The 25,692-nt window shown below is 40.2% G+C and overlaps 2 protein-coding genes across 13 annotated transcripts in view; both read right to left on the bottom strand.

Annotated features, from left to right (window-relative positions):
- Positions 1-749: 749 nt before the first annotated feature.
- TMEM35B (transmembrane protein 35B) lies at positions 750-5,541 on the bottom strand. 3 transcript variants are annotated; one of them, XM_081489041.1, is made up of 3 exons: positions 3,888-4,032; positions 2,268-2,448; positions 750-1,310 (listed from the first exon to the last, which is right to left on the bottom strand). In XM_081489041.1, the coding sequence occupies exons 1-3, from the start codon at positions 3,993-3,995 to the stop codon at positions 1,207-1,209; spliced, it is 393 nt and encodes a 130-aa protein (XP_081345167.1). In that variant the 5' UTR covers positions 3,996-4,032; the 3' UTR covers positions 750-1,206. The 3 variants fall into 3 exon arrangements, with proteins under 3 accessions (XP_081345167.1, XP_081345168.1, XP_081345166.1); XM_081489042.1 differs by lacking the exon at positions 3,888-4,032 and adding an exon at positions 3,182-3,791; XM_081489040.1 differs by lacking the exon at positions 2,268-2,448 and having other exon boundaries at positions 3,888-5,541.
- Positions 5,542-5,547: 6 nt separating this feature from the next.
- ZMYM6 (zinc finger MYM-type containing 6) overlaps positions 5,548-25,692 on the bottom strand; it is a 45,619-nt gene continuing 25,474 nt past the window's right edge. For 6 of the 10 annotated variants that reach the window (XM_081489028.1, XM_081489033.1, XM_081489030.1 and 3 more), the window contains exons 12-16: positions 24,200-24,350; positions 21,519-21,653; positions 21,038-21,078; positions 9,424-9,568; positions 5,548-7,506 (exon numbers count right to left, since the gene is read on the bottom strand). In XM_081489028.1, coding sequence (XP_081345154.1) covers positions 5,675-7,506; positions 9,424-9,568; positions 21,038-21,078; positions 21,519-21,653; positions 24,200-24,350 — 2,304 coding nt within the window. In that variant the 3' untranslated portion in view covers positions 5,548-5,674. The remainder of the gene's footprint in view (positions 7,507-9,423; positions 9,569-21,037; positions 21,079-21,518; positions 21,654-24,199; positions 24,351-25,692) is intronic. The other 4 variants (XM_081489035.1, XM_081489036.1, XM_081489038.1 and 1 more) reach the window with 1 other exon arrangement.

The raw sequence follows: 25,692 nt of genomic DNA, 5'->3' as shown, positions 1-25,692 counted from the left end.
ATGGAGTAATATACATAGATTTCTCTCACTCCTGTGGGCTCCCAAAAGCCACTGTCCCTACCCCCAAAAGCAATTTGTAGGCTAGTGGCCAGAATTTGTATAAATAAACTCTTTTTCTTCACTATTTTCCTTGATAGGAAGCACATCATTTCCCTACCTAGATGGTTGGTGATATGACAGTAGGTACCCTAACATGGTTACTGGCCCTTGAGAACTGTCTCTCACACACACGCTTCTGACTCGCTAGGACTTCCGGGATTCATCCCAGGTTTCCGGCACTGCTTTAACACACAGCGTCCTTTGGAGTTGGCTGCCTCTACATAGGTGTCCAAGGAGCACGGCACTGAGTACCCTGGTGGTTTCAGATCCTGTAAAATGATGACTCAATGCCCATTTTTGTTAGCTTTGTAACTCTAAAGTACATGAGAGAAAAAGGAATGGGAGGGATTATCTCATGTGGCTTAGCAGGCAAAAGCAGGTATTCTTAATATTCTGCCATACTCAGTGTGTAAATTCTAAGCTTATAATAAAATCTTAAAAACATGCATGCCTTTTGACTCAGCACCCTCACTTCAAAGGAAAGAAAATAAGTATGTAGAGGTGATGTACTGTGAGGTTTACAATAGCTAAAAAAAACTGGGAACAATCCAAATGTTCCTAGTGGGGGCTTTTATAAATACGTCACACTGCACCCTTACAGTGGAATACTACACAACCATTAACATCAATGAGGTAAAATAGACATGGAATGGTGTTAGTTACAGTGTATTAGGTTTAGAAAGCAAGTAAAGTAGTACATACAGTCTCATTTTCATTAAAAATATATCTGAATAAAAACAGAAAAAAGTTGGGAGGTACAGTTATACAAAGGGAAGTATCAATAGTTACTTGGGGGCATTAAAAGTTTGGGTTATTTAAATTTACTTTCACATGACATGAGGAATGCTAAAAGTGTGTAACATGGACTCTTCAAAAAAAGAGCAGTAAAATGTCTGAGAGAAAGCAGGGCCAGGTAGACCAGATGTCTACTTCAACACTGGCCATACTGGAGTATATGGGTAACCAGGTGACACTCTGTATTCCACCGTGTTTTTGCTTTGACAGTGGCATGGCCTGAAGGGGCAAGAGACACTCTACTCCCAGGGTTCCTTGAACGCACTTGGAGACTTCTTCCTAGTGAATCTGGACATCTTTTCTGGTTTGGACTTAGAGCTGGCAGATATCTAGCAGCAGCAGGAGCCCCAGGCAGACGATGGCTGGGATGCAGGTGTTCAGTGACTCCTTTAGAGACACCAAAGTGAAGATAGCCCCTAGAATGGAAAATGAGGTTCCTGAGGCTCCCTGGAAATGCCTGGGAGATCCAGGAGATCAGGGTCCTCCAGCCAAGGCTGACCCACTCCAGCTTAAGCCCTCCCTTGAACACCGTCCCCCTCCCCCACACACACACCCTAAACAACTAGCTGCTCTCAACCCTCTGACCCCCAAGAAAAAGCAGAACCAGAAATGAGAAGTTTCTTAAACTAACACAACTTCTCTCAGATGGCAAGAAAGAAAACAGGGACAATCCAAAGAAACAGGGCAGGGAGTGAGTAGTTAGGCATTTTCTGAAGCATCAGATTCTCCCAGATCCTCCTCCTGTCTCAACCCCAGTGGAGGGAAGGAAAGGCCCAGGGATTGGTGGTAGATGTGGTAGGGAAGAGCTGAAAATGGGGCAAGCTGCGGAGATGGAAAGAAAGCCTGGAAGAAGGGCAGGGGCGCCAGGAGCAAGGGTGACACAAAGCCAGGGGATACAGAAGAGCCTGAAGATGTCTGGCCTTTGAAGCAGCAGCTGTCTTTGTACATTGGCAGTTCCTGTGCGGAGAGCCACTAAAAGGGGGCCCTCCAGGAATCATCCGCCTTTCTGTTCAGGGGGCCCAGCTTTCTTGCTGTTCCCACCTGCCAGACACATGAGTCCAGTGGCAGCTGCTACCACATCCTCTCATCTCAGGGTGGGGGTGAAGAGAAAGGGGTAGGGGCTTTTAGGTTACAATATACCCTTATGACAGAAATATCATTCAGCCAATAGAACTGCTGACAACTGTTATAGTATAAGTTTTAAAAGCACCTATCCTAGTCTGAAGACCATGGAAACTGCAATTGAGCAGAAAGTGCTTCTGGTTCCAGAGAAAAAAGGGTGGCAACAGTAAAGAGAACAGTCAGATTTTTTCCATCACCCTCCCCCAGAAGTCCCCATTTCACCAGCCCGGTTGCGCCCCCCCACCCCTTACCCATCATGAGCAGCGTCAAAAGCAAGTTACTCATCTCTTGCAGCATCGGTGGGCCCAGGACCAGCAGCAGCCCAGCCAGCAGTTCCAGCCAGCCCACAGCCACTTGGTAGCTCGTGGGATCTGGCTGGTAGCCGAACACCTTCAGTGGAAACACCTCAGCGAACTGCACGAACAGGGCTTTCTAGGGGTGGCAGGGAATGCCTGTCAGCCACAGTCACCAAGGATCCACTGCCCAGATGCTCCGCAGGGGCATTCTGTGCCAGGACCCTTAACTCCTCCCTACTCTAGGCCAGGGCCAGGGCTGACGTCAGCCAGCCTGGAAAGGAGAGGGCCTCCCTGAGGGGCTGAGCTTTGGCATCAGAAAACAGACTTTATGCTCCAAAAAGGGCTGGATGGTGGTACAGAGATGGACGAACTTTCTCACCAGATTACAACCCAGCCCCATATTCCAGGAAGAGGAAGCCAGGCTTGGGTTTTCTCATCTAGTGCCAAGGCTTGGGAACTTCACGACTTCTCTTTCCTTCTGCCTGGCCTGGTTTCTCTTCAGGCTACTAAGCAGGGAATATTTGGAGATAAGGAAGGGGATGGAAGGAGAGATTTTTTTTGTTGTTCCTTAAACCGATTCTGCTGAATGTCATATGCTGGGACCTCGATCTCACTGCAGCAGACAGAAGAGGAGGTGAGGGGTTCAGAGTGAGTGACTCAACTCACTGAGTCAAACTCTGTCCTGGGCCACATGACTTCACCTGGACCCTTAGGGTGGCTCCTTTTTCCTGCTCCCCAACCTCAGTTCTACCTCCCCTACTCAGGGCTCTAAGGAAGAAACTCGAAGCCTCAGGCTCTGAGGATGTTTCCCCAAACAACCCGCCCTAAGCCAGGCCAAACGGGGGCAGGGGCGGGGAGGTGGGGTGTACTTTGTCTAGAAGTCTGGCTGGTTTAAGGGGCTGGTGGATTGGTGGGCAGAAGGACATGTCAGCATTCCCGAGAGTGTGGAACTAGACAGGGAGCCGAAGGGCGACTTCTAGGCCTCCCTCTCAGGCTCCGGGAAGGACGCCGGATTCTAAGTTCAGTTCAGTTCTGCTGCTCAGCCGCGTCCGACTCTCTGCGACCCCACGGACGGCAGCACGCCAGGCTTCCCCAAGTGAGTTGTGGGTCTAAAGTTTGGGTCCTGCTTCCTGACTAGCAGTGTAACCCTTAGCAGATACACTCCACCTTCAGGGCAAGTTTCCTATCCGGCCAAGCGGGTATTAGTTAAACCTCTGCCTCGTGAACTTTCCGAGAACTCAAGCAAACGAAGGAGGGCAGCAAGGGAGCGCGGTCCTTCTCCCTCCCGCAAGGAGTCCCCGAGCATTCCTCTTCCGGCTCTAGATCTGCCTGGAAGGGGATACCCGACGGGAAGGGGATGGCGGAGAACTCGGAGGAACCCCCCAGGCCGGTGCCAACGTGTACGCCGCGGTCCAGGCGCTCTCCCCCAGCGCTAGCGCCGTCTAGCCCCGAGGGCAGGCGGGTCCGCGGGGCGCGGGCAGGCGGGGCGGGGGCCGGCCGGGCACCTGGGTAACGGGCGCTGCCGCGCGGTCGATCCCCCGCCCGAACGCCCTCCACCCACGTCGCGCCGCTCACCATCTGCTCCGACACCGGAGCCGAGATCTGCTCCGAGAGCTTGGCCGCCCCCGTGAGCGCGAAGAAGCTGCCCAGCAGCACGCGCAGAGCTGTGAGCGGGAGCGCCATGGCCGCGCAGGCATGCGGGCCGCGCCCGCCCCGGGGTAAGCGCCGCCGCCGAAAACCCGCCCCCTGCCGCCCGGGCGTTGCCTCCCTCCCCGGGCGGCCGGAAGACCGGCGGCCGAGCCGCCGCCCCCTCGCCTCCCAGCGGGGCTGCCTCCCTCCCTCGGCCCTGCACCGGCTGCGAGAAGAGACGGCGCAGGGGCAGGGCATCCCCATCCCACAGCTGGGGATACTGACGCCCGCTTGCTCTTAACTGACACTCAACGGTCCCTTCTGAATTCAGGGAGTTTCCTAGCCAATATGGACAAAGTAGAAGAATCAAACACGGGTATCTGGACGTGGCTTGCAAAAGAGCTCCATTTGGGTCAAAAGACGTTGGTGGGGGTAAGGGGGGTCGCTCCTGCCCCTGCCACGCTAGCTTAGCCATCGGAGCTGTCACCTAACCTCAACGGGCCTCAGTGGTGTCCCCATCTGAAATGCGGATAGCGCCGTATCAGTCCTGAGACACAGCACAACGCCTGGCACAAAGAATTCTTTGTAAATTATTTGTGAAATTATTAGGAATAAATCAATTGCTAGTGATTATAAAATAAGCTGTTTCTTTGCCTGAAATATATTTTCCCTCTAATATCTCTCAGTTGAAATTACAGTGTGAAAGGTGTTTGAAAATTCAGCTATGTGTAGCGGTGGGTAGAGACGTTTTCACTGAACAAAACCCTACAGTCCACTCCTGGCCCATTTTCTTTTACTGAAATCTATCTAAACCTGGATGAGAAAACTATGACAAATTCAGAAAGTGCTTTTTTTTTTAACCCCCCCCCAAGCTAACAATGCTTGTATACATTTTTAAATTATTTTTTAAAAAATTTAAGGTAGCTTTCATGACACTTGAAAATATATGAAATTCATATTACAGTGTTCATAAATAAGTTGTTTCATTGAACCACAGTTTGTCTGTGTATTGTCTACCGCTGCTTTTGTGATGCAACAACAGAATTGAGTAGTTCCCACCTTATTGCCTGCAAAACATAAAATATTCACTACCTGGCCTCTTATGAGAAAGGCTTGCTAAGCCAGGTCTAGAGAGCCAGAGAGGCCCCTAACAGGGGTCTCAAATTCTCCTGCTGCTTCCATTTCCTGTTAGCTAAGCTGCTTGGATCTGGTTTTCTATCTACCCACAACCTGCTGGGTAGGTAGCCAGCTGGCTGAAGACTGAAATGTCCCATGTGTTTCTAAAAGCCAAGTAGTTTCAACATCCAGGTGTGTTAGCTATTACATTATAAACTGGGCCTTCCACTGAGTCCCTTTGCTGTCCACCTGAAACTATCACAACACTGACAACATTGTTAATTGGCTATACCCCAACAAAAAATAAAAAGTTTAAAAAAACACCAACCAAAAAAAAAAAACTGGGCCTTTCATTACCTACATCTTTGTCACTAATCCAAATGACTCATCCATCAATAAAATAGCTAAGTTCTCTACCTTGGACTATTAAAATTATATATAATTATGTATAACTGCATAATTATTAAATTCCTCAACAAAAAGAGAAAAATTATTAAAACACATATTTAATCACCGAGAACACATATCCACATTAGGAAATTATATTTTCAGATACTCATCTCATACAAAATTTAACACAAAATTATAGACTTTGATAATAAGGAATATGCAGATTACTATTCTTTCTCCTTTACCAATTTTTCTATCCTCGGAATTAAAGATGTGACAGCAAGTCGTAGTGCAGGGCCAGAAACCAACAAATTTCTTTGTTTTGACTCAGTCAAAGCTGAAAAGGTAGCATCACACAAATAAATAGTTGAAAAAGGTAATAAGAATTTCATTGCTTTTTCATGGAGTTCTGGGTAACTTGCCTTTGCGTTTATCCAAAACTGAGTTACAGACATTGATTTAAATACTGATTGTAACCTTAAATCTGATGATAATTGTGCTAATTTTTCTTCTTCAAAGTCCGTGAGATTACTATTTTGGTGATTTGTAAAAGGATTAATTATCCACAAATTTCCTGAACGCAAGTCTTCTTCTGGTGGATAACAGTCATTGAGCATTTGAGAAAGTCCTTCCAGGTGCTCTGATATAATGCTTGCCATACCGCTCACATTTAAGCCTGATGAGCTTGAGAATTCAGAAAATGAAGGGAACATGTCATAATCATTCTCTTGTGTGCGCTTCAACCACGTTTTTAACTTTTTCTTAAGCATATCGATTTTATTATACAAATTGAAGAGCGTAGTCATAGTTCCTTGGAGACTTAAATTTAATCCATTTATAAGTGAAAAAACATCTGATAAATAGGCCACCTTTGCAATCCATTCCTCATCAGAAAAATACTTGGCCAAATCTGAATGCTTTTGATTTAAAAATATTTCAATTTCATGTCGTAATTCAAATAATCTCGTTAAAATTCTTCCTCTTGATATCCAACGTACTTCAGCATGAAGTGGTAAATTCACGTGCTCAGACCCCATCTCTTCACACAAAATTGTTAACATTCGTGAATTCAACGCGTTGCTCTTTATAAAGCTTAAAATTTGTGCTGACTGCAAAAGAATTTCATGTAAGCATGGAGACAACTTTTCTGCTGCTAAATGTTCACGGTGAATAAAACAATGTGTAAATGCCACTGTATTCGTGGCAACTTCTTGAATTTTTGCCCTTAAACCAGAACACCTACCAGTCATGCTTGCAGCCCCATCTGTACAGAGACCAACACAATGCTTCCAATTCAGAGACTTACTATCAATATATTTATTTATTAGTTCAAATATTTCAAAACCCGTCATTTTGGAAGCTATTTCAATGCAACATAATAATTCTTCTTTTATATCATTACAACCATCATCAATGAAACGAATATAGCACAAAAGAAGGGTGCTATTTGAGATTTCTGATGATTCATCTATCTGAAGGGCAAACCACTTTGACTCTCTGACTTTTTGAATCAGCTGATCTTCAATGTCTGCAGATAGTTCATCAATCCTGTGTCCAATTATATTATTAGAAAGAGGAATGGTTTTCATCTTGTCTCCAGCACTGGAACCCAAAACTTCTGAACACATTTCTACTAAATATGGTTTAATTAATTCTTCAGCAATGGAAAATGGCTTTTTGCTGGCAGCAATTTGGAAAGCAATTAAATAAGAAGCTTTCACAAGTGACTTTTCAACTAGTAAACACTTTTTTAAAGCACTGTTTTGACATTCCATTTCAAGAGATTTTTCTTCAAAAAAACCTACTGGTTTGTTTTCTAATTCCGAATGCTTTGTCTTCAAATGATGAGAAAGATTTGCTGGCTTCATGTTTTCACTGGATAAAATTTCTCCACAGATGACACACTGTGGCCTTGGTGAACTTTCTTTTGATCCCGGACAGATAATAAAACCAACTTTTAAATATTCCGCATCATAAGTCTGGAAAAAACCTATTCTTTTTTTCTTTGCAGGTGGAGAATCAAGTTCCACATCATTTTTCTCATTAGGCATAGATAAATCTGAATGAAATATTTGAATCAGTTATTTTTAAGAATAAGCAATTTATGTTTATCCCCCAAGCATTTAAAATTTATATTTTGTGACTATTTGTATTTGTCAAAAGCATATACTAATTAAGGTTTAAACACAAACCATGATACTTCCATGATGCCATTTTTAATTCAGCTTTTAGCTGAATTTCTGTTTGTTCAAAGCTTGGTCACTGACAGTAGTATTAATAAAGCTACAGGCAGTGGTACATGTCCTAGTAATGCCATGTATTCAATACATTAGTGGAATTAGGGCTGATGTCAACAGAATACACCAAGTTAAAAATAAACTATTTTACTTTTTAAAAGATGTGGGGACGGGAGTAAGAGGAGAAAAAAATGTTGAAAAAAGTTAATATTTAGTGAATCTAGATGAAGGGTGTATTCATTGTGTATATTCATATATACATCCAAGGGTGTTCACTGTGCTGTATTTTCAATCTTTCCAAATTTTGAATTTTTCAAAATTAAAGTTGAGGGGAAAGGGGTTAATTATTAATTTTCATACCCAGTGTCAATGAAATTGCAGAGAAATGGATGCTCTCAAACATTGCTGGCTGGAGCATAAATTGATATAACTTTTCAGGAGGGTAATTCTGCAATAACACCTCAAAATCTAAGCCTTAAAAATCTATGACAGCTTTTGAATCAGTAATCCCACTACTTAGGATTTATCCTAAGGACCTAATTATACAAGTGGAGAAAGATCCCTTTATACACCCTTAACTCAATACTGTTTATAATATTAAAAATCCAGCAGCAATCTAAATGTTCAACCTTAGGAAGATGGATATACATTATATATATATCTGTATGTTATATACATTGGAATCTATGCATCCATTAAGAATCTCACTATATATTTAAATTTATGTTGCTATGAAATGTTTTCATGCAATGTCAAGTAAAAAAGTAGTTTACAACAGTGTATAGAAAACATCCTAATACTTAATTCAAATAGAAATTCAAAAAATGTAATAAGCACACACATACCCACATATGTAGCTGTCCACAGAGCCCTTACTACCTTCCATATGTGGATGTGTATTTAATACAAATTCAGGTAAACAAAGAGTGCATCATTTTAACAGGAATATAAAACAAATCAGATTTACTGAGGAAGGAAAACAGAATTCTCCTGGACTCCTACCAAAAGAAAGGCATCCTACATAAAATCTCATGGTTAGTTGTTGACAGAGTAAGCTTTTAAATATAGTATACTCTGTGAAGTAAAATTATCATTAAAAAGAAATATCAAAAAAAGTTTTGGGCAGTATATTTATGGCTGAGTCCCTTTGCTGTCCACCTGACATTATCACAATATTGTTAATTGGTTATATACTCCAATATAAAATAAAAAGCTAAAAAAAAATATTTCAGGCAGAATAGGCTATAAAAGTACCTGAAAATATAAGGGTAGTGGGATTAAAAGCAGTTAACATGGACTGGGGCAAGAGTGTACAACATTTTCAAATAATTTTCCTGATCACCAATACCTCAGACATATAGTTATACTTTTAGTAAATTAATTCACAGTGTTTAAAAAAGAACCAAAGTTAAACCACTAATGCTTTTAACTAAATTTGTATTTAGTAATTATAATAGCCTGTCAGTACATCTGAAGAGCAACGCACATGGACAGAAGATGCTTGTTCAGAAGATATTGTCCACATAATGCTTTGGGTACATATGGATTCAATTTAGTAGTTATTAGTGTTAATGACAATAAATACAAAAGGAATAAATTAGATGTTCAAAGTAGGTGATCCAAGAATTAATGTTTTCACATTTAAGAAACTGTCAATGACTTTTCTTTCTTAAAAAAATAAAAAACAAGCACACAAAACAGAGAACAAACTTACTACATGTGGAAAGCACAACACATACCTGTCTGACATTCCTTGTGTTGTGTATGTGGTTTGCAAGAGGTAGCCTTGGTCTGCGTGACAGGTCTGCACAATACCGCTTTGTTCTTTAAAAGTTTTGAAGACTGGAAAGACAGAAGTTTCATGGCATCTGTCTGCGCACTTCCCTAGTTAAAAACAAATTCAGAAACCAAAGAGATTTTTTTCTTTTTCAGTATCTTCTCAGTGACTATAATTGCTATCGATCGAAAGGTGATATATATAAAAAAAAACAGAATTCTCTGAAAGAGTGGTACAATAAAATTGCTTTGGAAAATATATACTAATTACTAATTCTTCACTCAGTATCAGTACCATTTTGAAAACAATCTGCAGATTAGGACAACTGGATATTCAGAAAAATTGGATCAAACTTCAGACCATACGCAAAAAAATACTTCATATTGATTAAAGACCTCAACACACAAAAAAATAAAACTTTAAAATTAATGGAGAATTTTCAAATAACCAGAACTCAGAGAAAATACTATTCATCTAAGAAGGCCTTCTCATCTCTCCCTGCTCTTCTCTGGAACTTTGCATTCAATGTATCTTTCCCTTTCTCCCTTGCCTTCTTTCTCCTTTCCCTTTCTTCTGTGCCTGGTTCAAAATTGGGAAAGGAGTATAACAAGGCTGAATACTGTTACCATGTTGATTTAACTTAAAAGCAGAGAACACAGGGCTTCCCAGGTGGCACTAGTGGTAAAGAACCCGCCTGCCAATGCAGGAGAAATAAGAGATCCAGGTTCAATCTGTAGGTCAGGAAGATCCCCTGGAGGAGGGCACGGTAACCCACTCCATTATCCTTGCCTGGAGAGTTCCATGCACAGAGGAGTCTGGTGGGCTACAGTCCATAGGGTCCAAAAGAGTTGGACATGACTGAAGTGACTTAGCACGCATGCACACAGAGTACATCATGCCAAATGCCAGGCGGGATCAATCACAAGCTGGAATCAAGACTGCCTGGAGAAATATCAACAACCTCAGATATGCAGATGATACTAGATGGTAGAAAGTGAAGAGGAACCAAAGAGCCTCTTGATAAGGGTGAAAGAGGAAAGTGAAAAAGCTGGCATAAAATGCAACATTCAAAAAACTAAAGATCATGGCATCTGGTTCCATCACTTCATGGGAAACAGAAGGGGAAAGAGTGGAAACAGTGGCAGATTTTATTTTCATGGGCTCCAAAGTCACTGCAGATGGTGACTGCAGCCATGAAATTAAAAGACACTTGCTCCTTGGAAGAAAAGCTAGGGCAAACCTAGACAGTGTATTAAAAAGCAGAGATGTCACTTTGCCAACAAAGGTCTGTATAGTCAAAGCTATCGTTTTTCCAGTAGTCATGTACAGACGTGAGAGTTGGACCATAAAGAAGGCTGAGCGCCAAAGAATTGATGCTTTTGAATTGTGGTGCTGGAGAAGACTCTTGAGAGTCCCTTGGACAGCAAGGAGTTCAAACCAGTCAATCCTAAAGCGCAGTCCTGAACATTCACTGGAAGGACTGATGCTGAAGCTGAAGCTCCAATACTTCGTCCATCTGATAAGAGCGGACTCACCGAAAAAGACCCTGATGCTGGGAAAGACTGAAGGCAAAAGGAGAAGAGAGCAGCAGAGGATGAGATGGTCAGATAGCATCACCGACTCAATGAACATGGATCTGAGCAAACTCCAGGAGACAGTGAAGGACAGGCAAGCCTGGTGTGCCGCAGTCCATGGGATCGCAAAGTCAGACCCAACTTAGCGACTGAACCACAACAGAGAAAGTATTCTTAAATAAAAGATGAAAGACTTAAAGTAGAAAAGGCTGATACAATTGACTACCTTGAAATTTTAAACTTTTGCAAACAATGGCCTTTAAAGTTGAAGGATAAACAACAGAATGGGCGAGTGTATTTAAAACATGTTCTTCCTTTCAGTAAACATTTACTGAATATTTACTACAAGCCTGGCACTGTTCTTAGCCTTGAAAGGTCTTAACTTAAAAACCAGAAAATTAGGATTGTATTTTAAGAGTGATGGGAAACCACCAAATGGTACACAGTAGTCCCTCCTCATCTGCAGTTTTGCTTTCCTTGGTTTCAGTTACCCATGGTCAACTGCAGTCTGAAAATATAGTATTAAATGGAAAACTCCAGAAATATGCAATTCACAAGTTTACGTTATGGAACTGTGCACCATTCTGAGTAGCACGATGAAATACCTTGCTGTCCTGTTCCGTCCTGCAGAGGAAGTGAACCATTCCTTTGTCTGGCATATCCTGCCCATTAGGCATTTCATAGCCCTGGTGGTTCAGACAGTAAGAATCTGCCTGCAATGCAGGAGACCTGGGTTGGATCCCTGGGTTGGGAAGATTCCCTGGAGAAGGGAGTGGCTACCCACTCCAGTATTCTTGCCTGGAGAATCCATGGACAGAGGAACCTGGCAGGCTACAGTCCATGGGATCGCATAGTCAGACATGACTGAAGCAATTAACACTTACACTATTTTTTTCACTTTCACCCATCAAGGATGTCAAATGATTGCCATGGTATCACAGTGCTTGTGGTCAAGTAACTGTTATTGTATTTAGGTTCCCAGATAGCTCAGTGGGTAAAGAATCTGCCTGCAATGCAGGAGACACAAGAGACACAGGTTCAATCCCTGGGTCGGGAAGATCCTCTGGAGAAGGCCATGGCAACCCACTCCAGTATTCTTGCCTGGAGAATCCTGTGGACAGCGGAGCCTGGCGAGCTACAGTCCATGGGGTCACAAAGAGTCAGACATGACTGAAGTGACTGAGCACAGCAGAGCGTAACTCTTACTGTATCTGATAATGGCGCCCCAAAGCGCAAGAGCAGCAATTCAGATATACCAAAGAGAAGTCCTAAAGTGCATCCTTCAAGTGCAAAGGGAAAAGCCTAACACTTCATCACAATGCCTACGTACTTCACCTCACTTAATCATCTCCTATCACCACCACAATGGTGATAACAGTACAATAAGGTATTTTGAGACAGAGACCACGTTCATGTAACGTTCATTATAGTATACTGTTATAACTGTTCTATTTTATTGCTATTGTTGTTAATCTCTTACTGTGCTTAAGTTATAAATTAAACTTTATCATAGATATGTTATGTATAGGAAAAAAATTAGTGTATATATTGGATTTGGTACTGTCGATAGTTTCAGGCATCCACTGAGGGTTTTGCAACATATTCCCCACAGATAAGGGGGAGACTGTTATTTAAATTTACTTTTTCAATAGATGTTGAAAGAAAGTGAAAGTGAAGTCGCTCAGTCGTGTCTGACTCCTTGCAACCCCATGGACTGTAGCCTACCAGGTTCCTCTGTCCATGGATTCTCCAGGCAAGAGTACTGGAGTGGGTTGCCATTTCCTTCTCCAGGGGATCTTCCCGACCCAGGGATCGAACCTGGGTCTCTGGCATTGCAGGCAGATGCTTTACCATCTGAGCCACCAGAGAACGCCACAATAGATGTTAGATGCAATTGCCTTCTCCGTTGAATGATGTGATCATTCGTAAAAAGTAAGTTTTCCACAACTGTGTGCCATGTATCCAAACTCAGTCTTGAACACAGTGTTCTCAGTTTCTTATACATCCTTCTAGAGATGGGCTGTTAATTAAGTTAGTTATATAAGTTAATTAATTAATTAACTATTAATTAAGTTGCTTCTGATTACACATGATGTTGTTGTTCAGTTGCTCAGTCATGTCCGACTCTGTGACACCATGAACTGCAGCACGCCAGGCTCACCTGTCCTTCACTATCTCCTGGAGTTTGCTCAAACTCATGTCCATTGAGTTGATGCCATCCAACATCTCATCCTCTGTTGCCACCTTCTCCTCCTGCCCTCAATTTTTTCCAGCATCAGGGTCTTTTCCAATGAGTCGGCTCTTCACATCAGGTGGCCAAAGTATTGAAGTTTCAGCTTCAACATCAGTCCTTCCAATGAATATTCAGGGTTGGTTTCCTTTAGGACTGACTTGCTGTCCAAGGGACTCTCAAGAGTCTTCTCCAGCACCACAGTTCAAAAGCATCAATTCTTCGGCGCTCAGCCTTTGTTTACACATGGTGGCACATTATTAGCAAGGTTCAGCACCTTGCTTTGCCACTTAGCTAACTATCTTAAAGGTATTTTCATATAACTTTATACAAAGCTGCCTGTTAACACTTTTATACACTGAATGCAATATATGTAATTTGAAAAGTCCCTGCTGTTGAACATTTAAATGTTACAATTCTTTTGCTACTATAAACAAATAAATATCCTTACATACAAATTGATTCTGCATGTGCTAGTATTATCTATAGACTAAGGTCTTCTCTTTTCCTGCAAACCCTTCACTGTCTCCATTTGGTCCATGGCTTGGGAGAGGGCTCCTGGGTTGTTAAAAAGCTGCCTAGTGGCTCCAGGAAGACGCTCAGGCAGAAGTCCTGACACCTGGGGGATGCACAGTGGTCCCTCAAAGGCTGCTGGGCCAGAGGCTCCGAGCCCTTCTTGAGTTGAGGTTGACCCCTCAAAGGGATATTCGCCAGCCCAACAGCAGCCAGTCTGTCAGGTGAATGCCCCACTTCTTGCTGAGTTTCACCTCCTCATGTATGAAGTGATTCTCTAAGACGTCACGGCGATGGGGGTCTACACAGGCAGAACCAGGCTATGAAGATCCACAAGGGCTTGGTTCAGGTTCTTCTCCATAACCACAGCAGTGTCCATGGTGTCCAGGGTTTCACCTCACTCTTCTTGGGACAGCTTCTGCACACCCTGGAAGAGGACCCAGCCACTGCACCGGTTTTGTATCTTTAAGAGACCAACTCTCAGGAGAAGTGGCCCACATTCTCCAGAGCCAACTGCCATGGTGGAGACGGATGCTCAGAGAGCAGTACGTGTAGGAGGCCTGCAGGTGTACGCTGACCACGCATTTCATGATGGCCTCCACCTTGGTGGAGTAACTCTGATTACTCTGGGAGTTCCTGGTTGACTGGCAATAAAGACAATGTTGGCTGGCCCCAGAGACAGTGGATGGCTGAGAACGTGGTTCTGAAGGTTAGGACTGGGAAAGAGGTTGGAGGGTGGTCAGAGGCTGGAAGAAGAGGCATCTCTCGGTCTATCCCAGCTAGACCCTATTGAAACAAGGGACAGATCCGCAGGACCGCCAGGCGCGCTGACTAGAATAAGGTCACCTAAGTGCTATTTGGTGGGTCAAAGCATATGAAAACCTGTATGTTACAATCTATAGGAGCCTGTTTCCCAATTTTAAATATCATCAAACGTTTTTGCTGTTTCTCAGTAAGTGAGAAATTATATCATAGCAGTATGGTTAGATATTTTTCATGTTTAAGCATTATTTATATTTCCTCTTCTGTGAACTGTCTATTCATATCCTTTTCCCGGTCTTCCTTTATCTTTTAATTTTATGCATGTTTTTGAATGGGCAGTATAACATGGGACAAAATCCAAAGATTCAAATAGCAAATAATGAAAAAAATAATTCTCCCTGTTCAATTCTCCCCCAGTCTTTCAGTTCTCCTCACAGGTAATCACTGCTATCTCTTTACTGGCTGCCTTCCAGAGATATTCTATACAAACATACAGGCATGGAACATATATAAGACTGCTTTGTGTCTGTACATAAAGAGCCACCACATTCTTTTTAACTGCATGATATTCCACTGCATGGGATATGGTATATTTAACTACAGTCTGAACGGAGCAGCTGTGTATGCGTGCAAGGGACTCCACTTGCCAGGCCATGTGACTAAGTGTGGGACTGGAGAGGGTGCATTTCAGACTCTATTTAGGGCTTTTTTTTTTTTCTTTCTAATTTGTACAATATCTCAGGATGAACTCACAACAGCCCTGACCACTGATGAAACAACTAGGATGTTTACAGGCTTTTCCTACTACAAACAATACTGCAATTGTTATCCTTGTACATCATTTCATAAATGTGCAAAATATATCTGAAAGGTAAATTCTTAAAATTGGAGTTCCTGGGTAAAAGAGTATTTACATTTTAAATTTTAACAGGTTTTACTAAGTTGCCCTCTTTAGCAGTTTTACCAACTGCTACTGGCATTTTTATCTTTGCCATCTGATAAAACTATAGTTCTAAATGGTATTTCTATAATCTTGAAGCTGAATTATGTTTGTGTATGTTTAAGAACTATTTTTATTTCCAAGTCTGTAAAATTATGGATCATACTTTCACCCATGTTCCTAATGGGTGTTGGGTCTTCTCACTGACTCACAGAAACTCTTTACATATGGGAAAAAAATAGCCTTCTACAACATAAATTGCAACTTCTTCATTTTTCTCATGTGTCTTGACTTTGAAATTTAGTTGAATTTTCCTCACAAATCTTTTATGGCTTTTCGGTTCTGTGACATATTTAGAAAGACTTTCCCTACTTCTGCATTAAAATTCTTTCCTATACTTTTTCCTAATATTTTCATTATTTTTTAAACTTGAAACTTTTCTCCATCTGGGTATCATTTTGGTTTAACTTAGGAGGTAGAAATCCTATGGTATTTTCTTCCGTATGTCTCCTCAGTTGTCACAACACTGTTTATTGAATAATCTAGATCTCTCCTAATGATGTGAACTGCCTCCTTTATTATTTCTAAAATCGTGTATATATATTAGGTCTATTTCTGGACTTCTTTTCTATTGAACTGTCTATCCATGGCTTCCTGTTGTTTCAACTATGAAGCTCTACAAAATCTGTTGTATAAATGATTCACTCTACTGTACATCTAAAACTACCACAGCATTGTAAATCAACAATATGCTAATAAAAATTTTTTAACGTTTTTTTTTAATTTGTAGTTATAATTTGGGGAACTAGCTCTTCCCCTTCTTTATTCTTCTTTTTCAGAATTTTGTTGAAGGTTTTTAAAGCATCCGAGTGACAATCTGATTTGTGTTTTAAAATGATCCTTCTGGCAACACTGTGGAGAAAAAAAACTGCAAATGGGAAGAATGGAAGGAGAAAGACAAGTAGGAGGTCACAGCAATAATACAGAAGAAAGATGTGGGTGGCTCAGACTAAGAAGATGGCACCAGGGGTGATAAGGAGTAAGGAACAGTGGGGAGGAAGTGTGGAGGAAATACAAGGACTCTGCTTTACCTGAGGCGGCTATTCATTATCTAAGAGTAGATGTCACGCAGACAGCTGGATGGAGACAGGAACCCAGACCTCAGAGGTCAAGGCAAGAGAAATAAGTCTGGTGATCAGCCACCATCTAGGTGGTTTAAAACCAGCGGACTGTATGAGTCCCCTACAAAGAAATGTGCAGATTGACAAAAGGGATAAGTACGATGACCTAGAAGTTGAAGGTATTTCAAGGAAGGAAAGAGATCAACTATATCGAATGTTACTGAAAGCATGAGGAGGATGAGAACTGAAAATTGACCACTAGATTTCGCAAAATAAAGACTGATGGAGATCTTGACAAGAAATATTTCTGCGGAGTGGTACAGACAAAAGCCTGACTAGAGTGAGCTAAGGAAAGAAAACAAATTAAAAAAATGATGCAACAAGCAGAGGCCACCCTTAGAGGATTTTTTTCCAAAATGGAAAGCAGAAAAATGGGACAGTGACTGAAAGGCCATGGTATTAAAGAAGGACTTTTTTCAGGTAGGAAATATTACTGCATGTTTTTGTGTTGATAAAAAAGATGAGTAGAAAGGAAGACAAATCCAGAATATAGAAAGAAATCCATAAGAAAAAGACAAACACAAAAATGGGGGATAAATTAAAAACAGGAAATTCAAAGAAAAGAAAATTCAAATGTTCAGAAACAGAAATGTAAGCAAACTCACTAGTAATCAGTGACATACAAAATAAAACAATAAGATATTACTGAAGACTGGCAAAAAAAAGTTTAAATCTGACAACATAAAATGATAGGCTGTGGGAAATGAGTACAAACATAAACTGCCAGTGGAAATAAAAACTGGAACACCCACTCAATAGGGCAACTTGAAAACTAAAAATGCAAATACACTTTGTCCCCAAAATTCCACTCTTCCGTGTCTACACTAGACAAACACATGCTCGAGAAGACATACGAGAATGTTCATTGTAGCAGAGATTTTTGATAGTGAAGCAACATAATGTTTATCAACAGGGCAATAGATAAATAAAATGTGGTATCTATATGCAATATAGGAGACCAAACCAGTCAATCCTAAAGGAAATCAACCCTGAATATTCACTGGAAGGAGTTTTGCTGAAGCTGAAAGCTCCAATATTTTCGCCACCTGATGCGAAGAGCCAACTCATTGGAAGAACCAACTCATTGGAAAAGACCCTGATGCTAGGAAAGATTGAAGGCAAAAGGAGAAGGGGGCAGCAGAGGTTAGATAGTATCACCGACTCAATGGAGCTGAATTTGAGCAAACTCCAGGCGACAGTAGAGGACAGAGGAGGCTGGCATGCTGCAGCTCATTGGGGTGCAAAGAGTCAGACACAACCTAGCAACTGAACAACAACAAAACATACAGTATTATACAGAAGCAGCAGAAATGTACCAAATCTATTAAGAATCAGATGGATATTTTAAAAAATAATATTATTTTCCATGGATGTGTATATATGAATGTGAAAGATTAAAAATGGTCTGAAAGGACACAAATTCGTAACAGTAGCTGCATCTAGGGATGTGAAAAAGGACTGAGGGCAGTGATTCATTTTTTTAAAAGGGAGGGTAAGAAAAGAAAAATTATGAGCAAATAAGCCAAATCAATCAATGGTTAATTCTGGATGAAGGGAATACAGCAGAACACAGAGTTGGCAAAGTTTGGTTCATGGGCCCATCATTTGTGTTTTGAAGTTCTACTAGAACAAAGCCACCCACTCACTTCTGTATTGTCGATGGCTACTTCTGCACTACAATGGCAGAAGTAAGGGGATGCAACAGAGACTGCATGGCCTGCAAAGTCTAATTTACTCTCTAGACCTTTAGAGAAGAAGTTTGCTGACATTTGCAGTATGTTTTCTTCTTTGCCCTTTCCAGTATCTCAACTTTCCCCCAAATTTAAGACCACTTAAATAACTTGAAGGAATCCAGACCAAAGTACCAGAGAAAGAAAAAGATTCTAAAACAGTCTGATTTTCTTTTCTTAAATCATAAAAATACTACATTATTTATTATTATACTTTTTATAGACTAAACTGAAAATATTAATCAGAACTATTTGTAACACAGTTTAAATGACTGGTGAATTACAGAAGTACTCCAATATAGGGAAAACATATATAGGGCAGTCACATTTAATATGAGAGATATGCTCCTGAATAATTCAAAACTAAAATAATTTAAGACTAATTGTCCCATACATATAGAGAAAGGATGCATTATTGCAGAACATAAACTTCTAACAAATATAGAATATTTTCATAATTCATAATATATAACAATATTTATTTCATAACAATACTTATTAATTTAAGGCAAAATACATTAATAATTCATTATATAATTAAGTAGTTAATAAAATTATTAATTTTATAACAGTGATTTATTAATCATATAATTTTAAAATATAAATAACAATACATAATATACATATAAATATGAAATTTACTTAATGACAGTTCATTAACTAATGTGGTATACTGCCTAAAAATAATTAACTAGTGTTAGCATTATCCTCTTCCAACAACCTTAATAATGGAAGAGTTAAGAGATATCAAATTAAGTAGGATAAACTCTCTCTCCACATTATGGTGAAGGCTGGTCTGATTTCCTGGAAGACTTTTGCTAAAGAATGAATCTAATGAATCTAACGTGGTTTGGGTTTTTTCTCTTTTTTTTTCCCACTGAGGATTTCTTCATATGCAAAGATACTTGTCCATCCGTCGCCTCACCACCATGGAACTGCAATCCACATATGGATCATCTTCAAAACTAGCAACTGTTGCTGAAATTTGGTCAAAAGTCTATGCCAGTCATTTCATTGCTAGTTGATGTGCTGAAGACCCAGGCTAATTGCTGGGGCCCTCTTCCTATTACCTTTGTTTTTCTAATTCTAGCAAGTCCTCCTTTATTAATCCCTGGGAAACAACCCAAGCAAAATCTCAACATCCCTTTCATCAACCTTGCACAAATTTACCTTCTTTACTATTTTAATAGCTTCTTTATTAGCAGACATTATGTTGTCTTCCAAGTTAAAGACTCTTTAAATTCTGGTAAAGCTGAAATAACCAGTCCATCCTAAAGGAAATCAGTCCTGAATATTCATTGGAAGGACTGATGTTGAAGCTGAAACGCCAATACTTTGCTCACCTGATGCAAAGAACTGACTCATTGGAAAAGACCCTGATGCTGGGAAGGATTGGGGGCAGGAGGAGAAGGGGACGACAGAGGATGAGATGGTTGGATGGCATCACTGACTCGATGGACATGGGTTTGGGTGGACTCCGGGAGTTGGTGATGGACAGAGAGGCCTGGTGTGCTGCAGTCCATGGGGTCGCAAAGAGTCGGACACGACTGAGCAACTGAACTGACTGACTGACTGAAAGCTGAAATGTTTTGATAGCTTCAGCGCTAGCAGATATAGCTGGCCTGCTCATTTTTATATTCTTAAAACCTTGGTGGGCTTTAAACTTGAAAAGCCAGCCATGACCTGTAGTAAATCTTTTTGTCTCAGTGTCACTTCCTTTCAAATCATCAAAAATACTTCATGCCTTAGCACAGATGAGAGCTTGGCCTTAGGGGCACATTATGGCAGCATTGATCTTACACCTGTCTTGCCAGGATTTTTTCCATTTACTCCATCATCCTTGCCTGGTTACAAGATAATTTTGTGAACTAAAGGGTGTATCTGCTCTAACATCACTTTGGGGTTTTTTGAACATCATCTCTAATACCCTGCAGGGTGCACTCTCCTAAATTAACAGCATGAGATATCATAGCAATGGTCTGGCCTTCTTCATGGAGTTTTATCACATCTAACTTCTCCAAATTTATTGAATCTGGGGCACACTTTTTAGTACAGCACTACCACTTAATGAACCTGAATCACACTGTTATATGATATTTTTTAAAAGTTTTAATTGTATCAAGAACAAATATTAAGAGAGCAACACAACAGTGAAAACATTAACCCAAGATTGACACATTAGGTTTTGTGTGATATTGATAAAGGATGATAGGAATTTTGTTTTCCTGCTAAAGTGATGCTGACATAAGACAATGACATAGTCTGCAATTCTTTCAGCCTGCCAGATTTGAAATTATGCATTTCTTTAAATTTTTTTTTTAATTTCAGGAAGTTTCACAATAAAGAGAGAATTTAAACATTATTTTACTTTGCACTATTTTCAGCTTCACATAATTCAAAGGTGCATAAAACAACAATACACTGAACTTTTTCAGAACCTTCTACTCTAAAAGAAAAATACCTGAAAGTAGTAAGAGAAAAACAAGCAACCAGATGGAATTAACAAGTACTAAAAGAAACTAAGGAACCAGAACACAAACAGTAAAATAAATCAGAAATGCATTTTTATTAATGATCTAACTTTAAAACTCAAAAACAAAAATTAGTGCATAATATATTATTAGGAAGATAATCAATAAAACTTACATTTTCAATGATCTTTGTTGCCTCTTTAGTAATAACTGCACCTGTTATAAATTAAAACATACATTAGTATCCCTAGAATATACACAAGTAAACACTGAAACCAAGAGGTTATTTTCTTCTCGCTAAGGTGGTCTAGAGTCTAGTTCAGAATTTCTCAAAAAACAGTACAAGGAAATTTGGCATCAGTATCACCTGGGGTGCTTGGTAAAGGAAAGGGATTCCTGGGCCCCAGTCCCAACCTACTGTGTTAGAATCTCTGATGTTAAAGGCAGCGATATTAAACCTTTGGGGTTCTTTAAAAAACAAATTATACATACCACTTCCTTCCCTATGCGTGCCACCCTGCTTGGTACCCACTTCCCTTAGAGACAGAGGGGCATCTTTCTTCATATAAAAGTACATGTGAGTATTACCAGTAAGTGCTATTTACACTAGGAACAACCTCTACAGTTTACCCAAATGCCTTTACTTCAAGTCATACCTTTTAAAACACCACTCCCTGTGGGCTGGGCAGGAGATATTTTTGCCAATGACACCACATTGGTTATAACTGGTGTTGTATTTGTCCTTGCAGCAGGGAGCACCACTGAAGCAATGTGTGCCTTAGAAATATTTACTGATTAAAATAAACAAAAAGGTAAGACAAAAGGATCACATGCACACATTAAAAAAACTCTATTTAACAACTAAGTTTCAAGGCAATGCAAATATATAATTGCATAATGTTGGGTTTCCCAAAGAAAGGCAATGCCAAAGAATGCTCAAACTACTGCACAACTGCACTCATTTCACATGCTAGTAAAGTAACGCTCAAAATTCTGCAAGCCAGGCTTCAACAATACATGAACCATGAACCTCCAGATGTTCAAGCTGGTTTTAGAAAAGGCAGAGGAACCAGAGATCAAACTGCCAACATCTGCTGGATCATCGAAAAAGCAAAAGAGTTCCAGAAAAACATCCACTTCTGCTTTACTGACTAGGGCAAAGCCTTTGACTGTGTGGATCACCATAAACTGTGGAAAAATTTTCAAGAGATGGGAATACCAGACCACCTGACCTGCCTCTTGAGAAACCTGTATGCAGGTCAGGAAGCAACAGTCAGAACTGGACATGGAGCAGCAGACTGGTTCCAAATTGGGAAAGGAGTATATCAAGGCTGTATATTGTTACCTTGCTTATTTAACGTATATGCAGAGTACATCATGCGAAATGCCGGGCTGGATGAAGCCCAAGCTGGAATCAAGATTGCCGGGAGAAATATCAATAATCTCAGATATGCAGACGACACCACCCTTATGGCAGAAAGCAAAGAAGAACTGAAGAGCCTCTTGATGAAAGTGAAAGAGGACAGTGAAAAAGTTGGCTTAAAGCTCAACATTCAGAAAAGTAAGATCATGGCATCTGGTCCCATCACTTCATGGCAAACAGATGGGGAGACAGTGCAAATAGTAGCAGACTTTATTTTGGGGGGCTCCAAAATCACTGCAGATGGTGACTGCAGCCATGAAATTAAAAGACGCTCATTCCCTTGGAAGAAAAGTTATGACCAACCTAGACAGCATATGAAAAAGCAGAGACACTAATTTGCCAACAAAGGTCCGTCTAGTCAAGACTATGGTTTTTCCAGTGGTCATGTATGGATATGATAGTTGGACTATAAAGAAAGCTGAGCACCGAAGAATTGATGCTTTTGAACTGTGGTGTTGGAGAAGACTCTTGAGAGTCCCTTGGACTGGAGGGAGATCAAACCAGTTCATCCTAAAGGAAATCAGTCCTGAATATTCACTGAAACGACTGATGTTGAAGCTGAAACTCCAATACTTCGGCCACCTGATGCGAAGAACTGACTCATTTGAAAAGACCCTGATGCTGGGAAAGATTGAAGGCGGGAGGAGAAGGGGACAACAGAAGATAGGGTTGTAGGATGGCATCACTGGCTCAATGAACATGAGTTTGAGTAAACTCCGGGAGTTGGTGATGGATAGGGAGGCCTGGCATACTGCAGTCCATGGGGTTGCAAAAGAGTCGGACACGACTGAGCAACTGAACTGAACTGAACTGAATGTTGGGTTGGGTGATCCTGTTTAGATTAGTGTTCACTAGGACTTACAGGGTGCCTAATTCTCTAAAATTAGAAATTTCAAATGATACTTAAAACATAAAAATACAGCTATCGACTTCAGGATTAACTGGACTTTTCTATTAGTGAATATTAAAATTTCTACACCGAAAGCTTGATTCAAATAAAAATTTAATCTGATAATTTTTATACATAAGTTGGTGACGTAGCTCTCCATCCACATAAAAACACTGATTTTGTTAACCCGCATTATAGAATGAAAATTCCACCATTACCTTGACTGATCTTAGGGAATAGATGATAACACAAAAGATTAGCACAAGGCATATGTGGTTAAGGTGATGATTAATAAGATTGCAAAAGTAGACAAAGGCCAGACCATAAAGCCAGAGCATATGAATTCTGTCAATTCAGGAGCACTCCAGGCTTTGATGAGAGAACATAACATCAAATGTTTTTAGTCTAACTCAGAGAAGTGCTACTTCAGAGAGCTACTTTCAGAACATGCCACATATCTATTCATCTGGATATTTTGACCACATTAGCTGTCCTACTTGCAAAATTATTTTATTCTTAGCCAGGAAAAACTTTGCTACCCATGAAGAACTGGTCTACTTTATTTTTTCTGATATAATTAATGTGTTGTTCTTTTTTCGTTGGCTACAAGCAAGCTCTGAATCAAATCTTACACCAGTAACAGCCACCATATTAACATATCCTCTTCCTTTGTTTGCCCTGATTTTCTATTTTTATTTCTGCTTTATTAACTGAATAGCAATATATCACTTAGTGTAAGTTATTTATATACAGATAAATTCAATCAAAAGCAAACAAATCTAATTTCCCTAAAAAATTATTGCTTACATATTTATTGATTCCTTGGTATGTTTGGTTTTGAAAACAAAAAGCATCAGGATTAATTTGCCCCCAAGGGCTACCTTTAAGGATTCTTAAAGGAAAATTTAAGTAAATTTAGGCTATCTGAATGCAGTGAAATTCTGTTATTATATTATTTACAACTTTGAGTGCTGACAGTAACTTAGCACTGACAGAAAGATCCCATGAGCCAAGTTTAACTTTACCTTTATTTTGTGAAAAGGGGTCATTCATAATTTGCTGACGATGACAAAACTCCAAGACACAAAATAGGTTACAGAAATGTTTGATGTTTCCTCGCCATTTTATGGACTCACTTAGCTTTCCCTGTCGTTTACAACCATCACACTTGGCCATCTGAGAAAGAAATGTGAAACAGGATAGGCTGAAAACTATAAAATAATGAAAATGTAACACTAATCATAAAACCAGAAGGAACCATGAAAACAGGATGTATGAGTCAGTTGAGATCACAAAATGTAAGGTTCCTGCCTTAAGATATTGTAGTCAAAAATATACACATTATTTGTTTTATATAGATGCCCTCAATTGAGAAGATATAAAAACTGATCTCCTGTTTTCAAAATTACTGGTGAAGGAATCAAAAGATAGGCTTTTTTTCCCTTAAGGTTAAGAGGCAGCCGACTGCAGTATAAAGAATATGGGCTTTGGTCACTCTGCTGTGCACCTGGACTGTCACATCATTGTTAATCAGCTCTACTCCAGGATAAAATAAGTTAACAAAAAAAAGAATATGGGCTTTGTAGTCATAAATATGACTTTGATTCATTCAACAAATATCTAACTAGGTTTCCTTCTTCGAGCACTGAGATAGGTCCTAGTCATATACTTATAAAAAAAGACATACCTTCTCTCAAAGAAAACTCTATTTTAGGTAGGTAAACAGGTGATTTTACTGGAGTGTTACAGGTGCTGTTCCTCACCTACCAGATTCTTCAGGGGCACATTACATAACCTCCCTGGACTTTACTCTTTTGCCTTATTTATAAACAGGCAAACCAGAACAATCTAACAACAGCAATATTATACCTCTCTCTTAGGATTGTGAAAATGTTAGTCACTTATTCGTGTCCAACTCTTTGTGACCTCATGGGCTGTAGCCCACCAGGCTCCTCTGTCCATAGGATTCTCCAGGCAAGAAAACTGGAGTGGGTAGCCATTTCCTTCTCCAGGGATCTTCCCGACCTAGGGATCAAACCTACATCTCCTGCATTGCAGGCATATTCTTTACCATCTGAGCCACCAAGGAATGTGGTGAAGATTAAATGAAATAGTATTTATGAAGCACCAAACATGTATTAGTGGTTTAATTAATTGCAGCTTTTATTGTTAGCCTTTCAAAAAAGTAATTTTTTAAAAAAGAAGGTAGATGAAGGGTAAGGAGGTCAGAGTCATTTAACTTAAGAAGTGAGAGCAAAGGCTCACTTCAAGTTCCTCAGAACTACTTCTGAATGAGAGAGCCACTTAAGGCAACATAACTACGTAAAATTCCAACTAGGGAGAACTAAAAGTTATAAATAAGATCCGTGTGCCTTACAAGAAAGCAAACAATAAAAGGAACATTTCCCCAAACAACAATAAAATCTCCAGAAATCCTATCTTCTTGACCCCAAAGATTTCATGTTTGTAGTCAACTGAAATTTTACTTTAGGAGCCCATAGCCCATAGTTTACTTATT

The sequence above is a fragment of the Giraffa tippelskirchi genome, chromosome 5 (assembly GCF_054371585.1).
Source record: "Giraffa tippelskirchi isolate mGirTip1 chromosome 5, T2T-mGirTip1v1.2.pri, whole genome shotgun sequence".
Taxonomy (NCBI): domain Eukaryota; kingdom Metazoa; phylum Chordata; class Mammalia; order Artiodactyla; family Giraffidae; genus Giraffa; species Giraffa tippelskirchi.
This window is presented reverse-complemented; position numbering and strand designations above follow the sequence as displayed.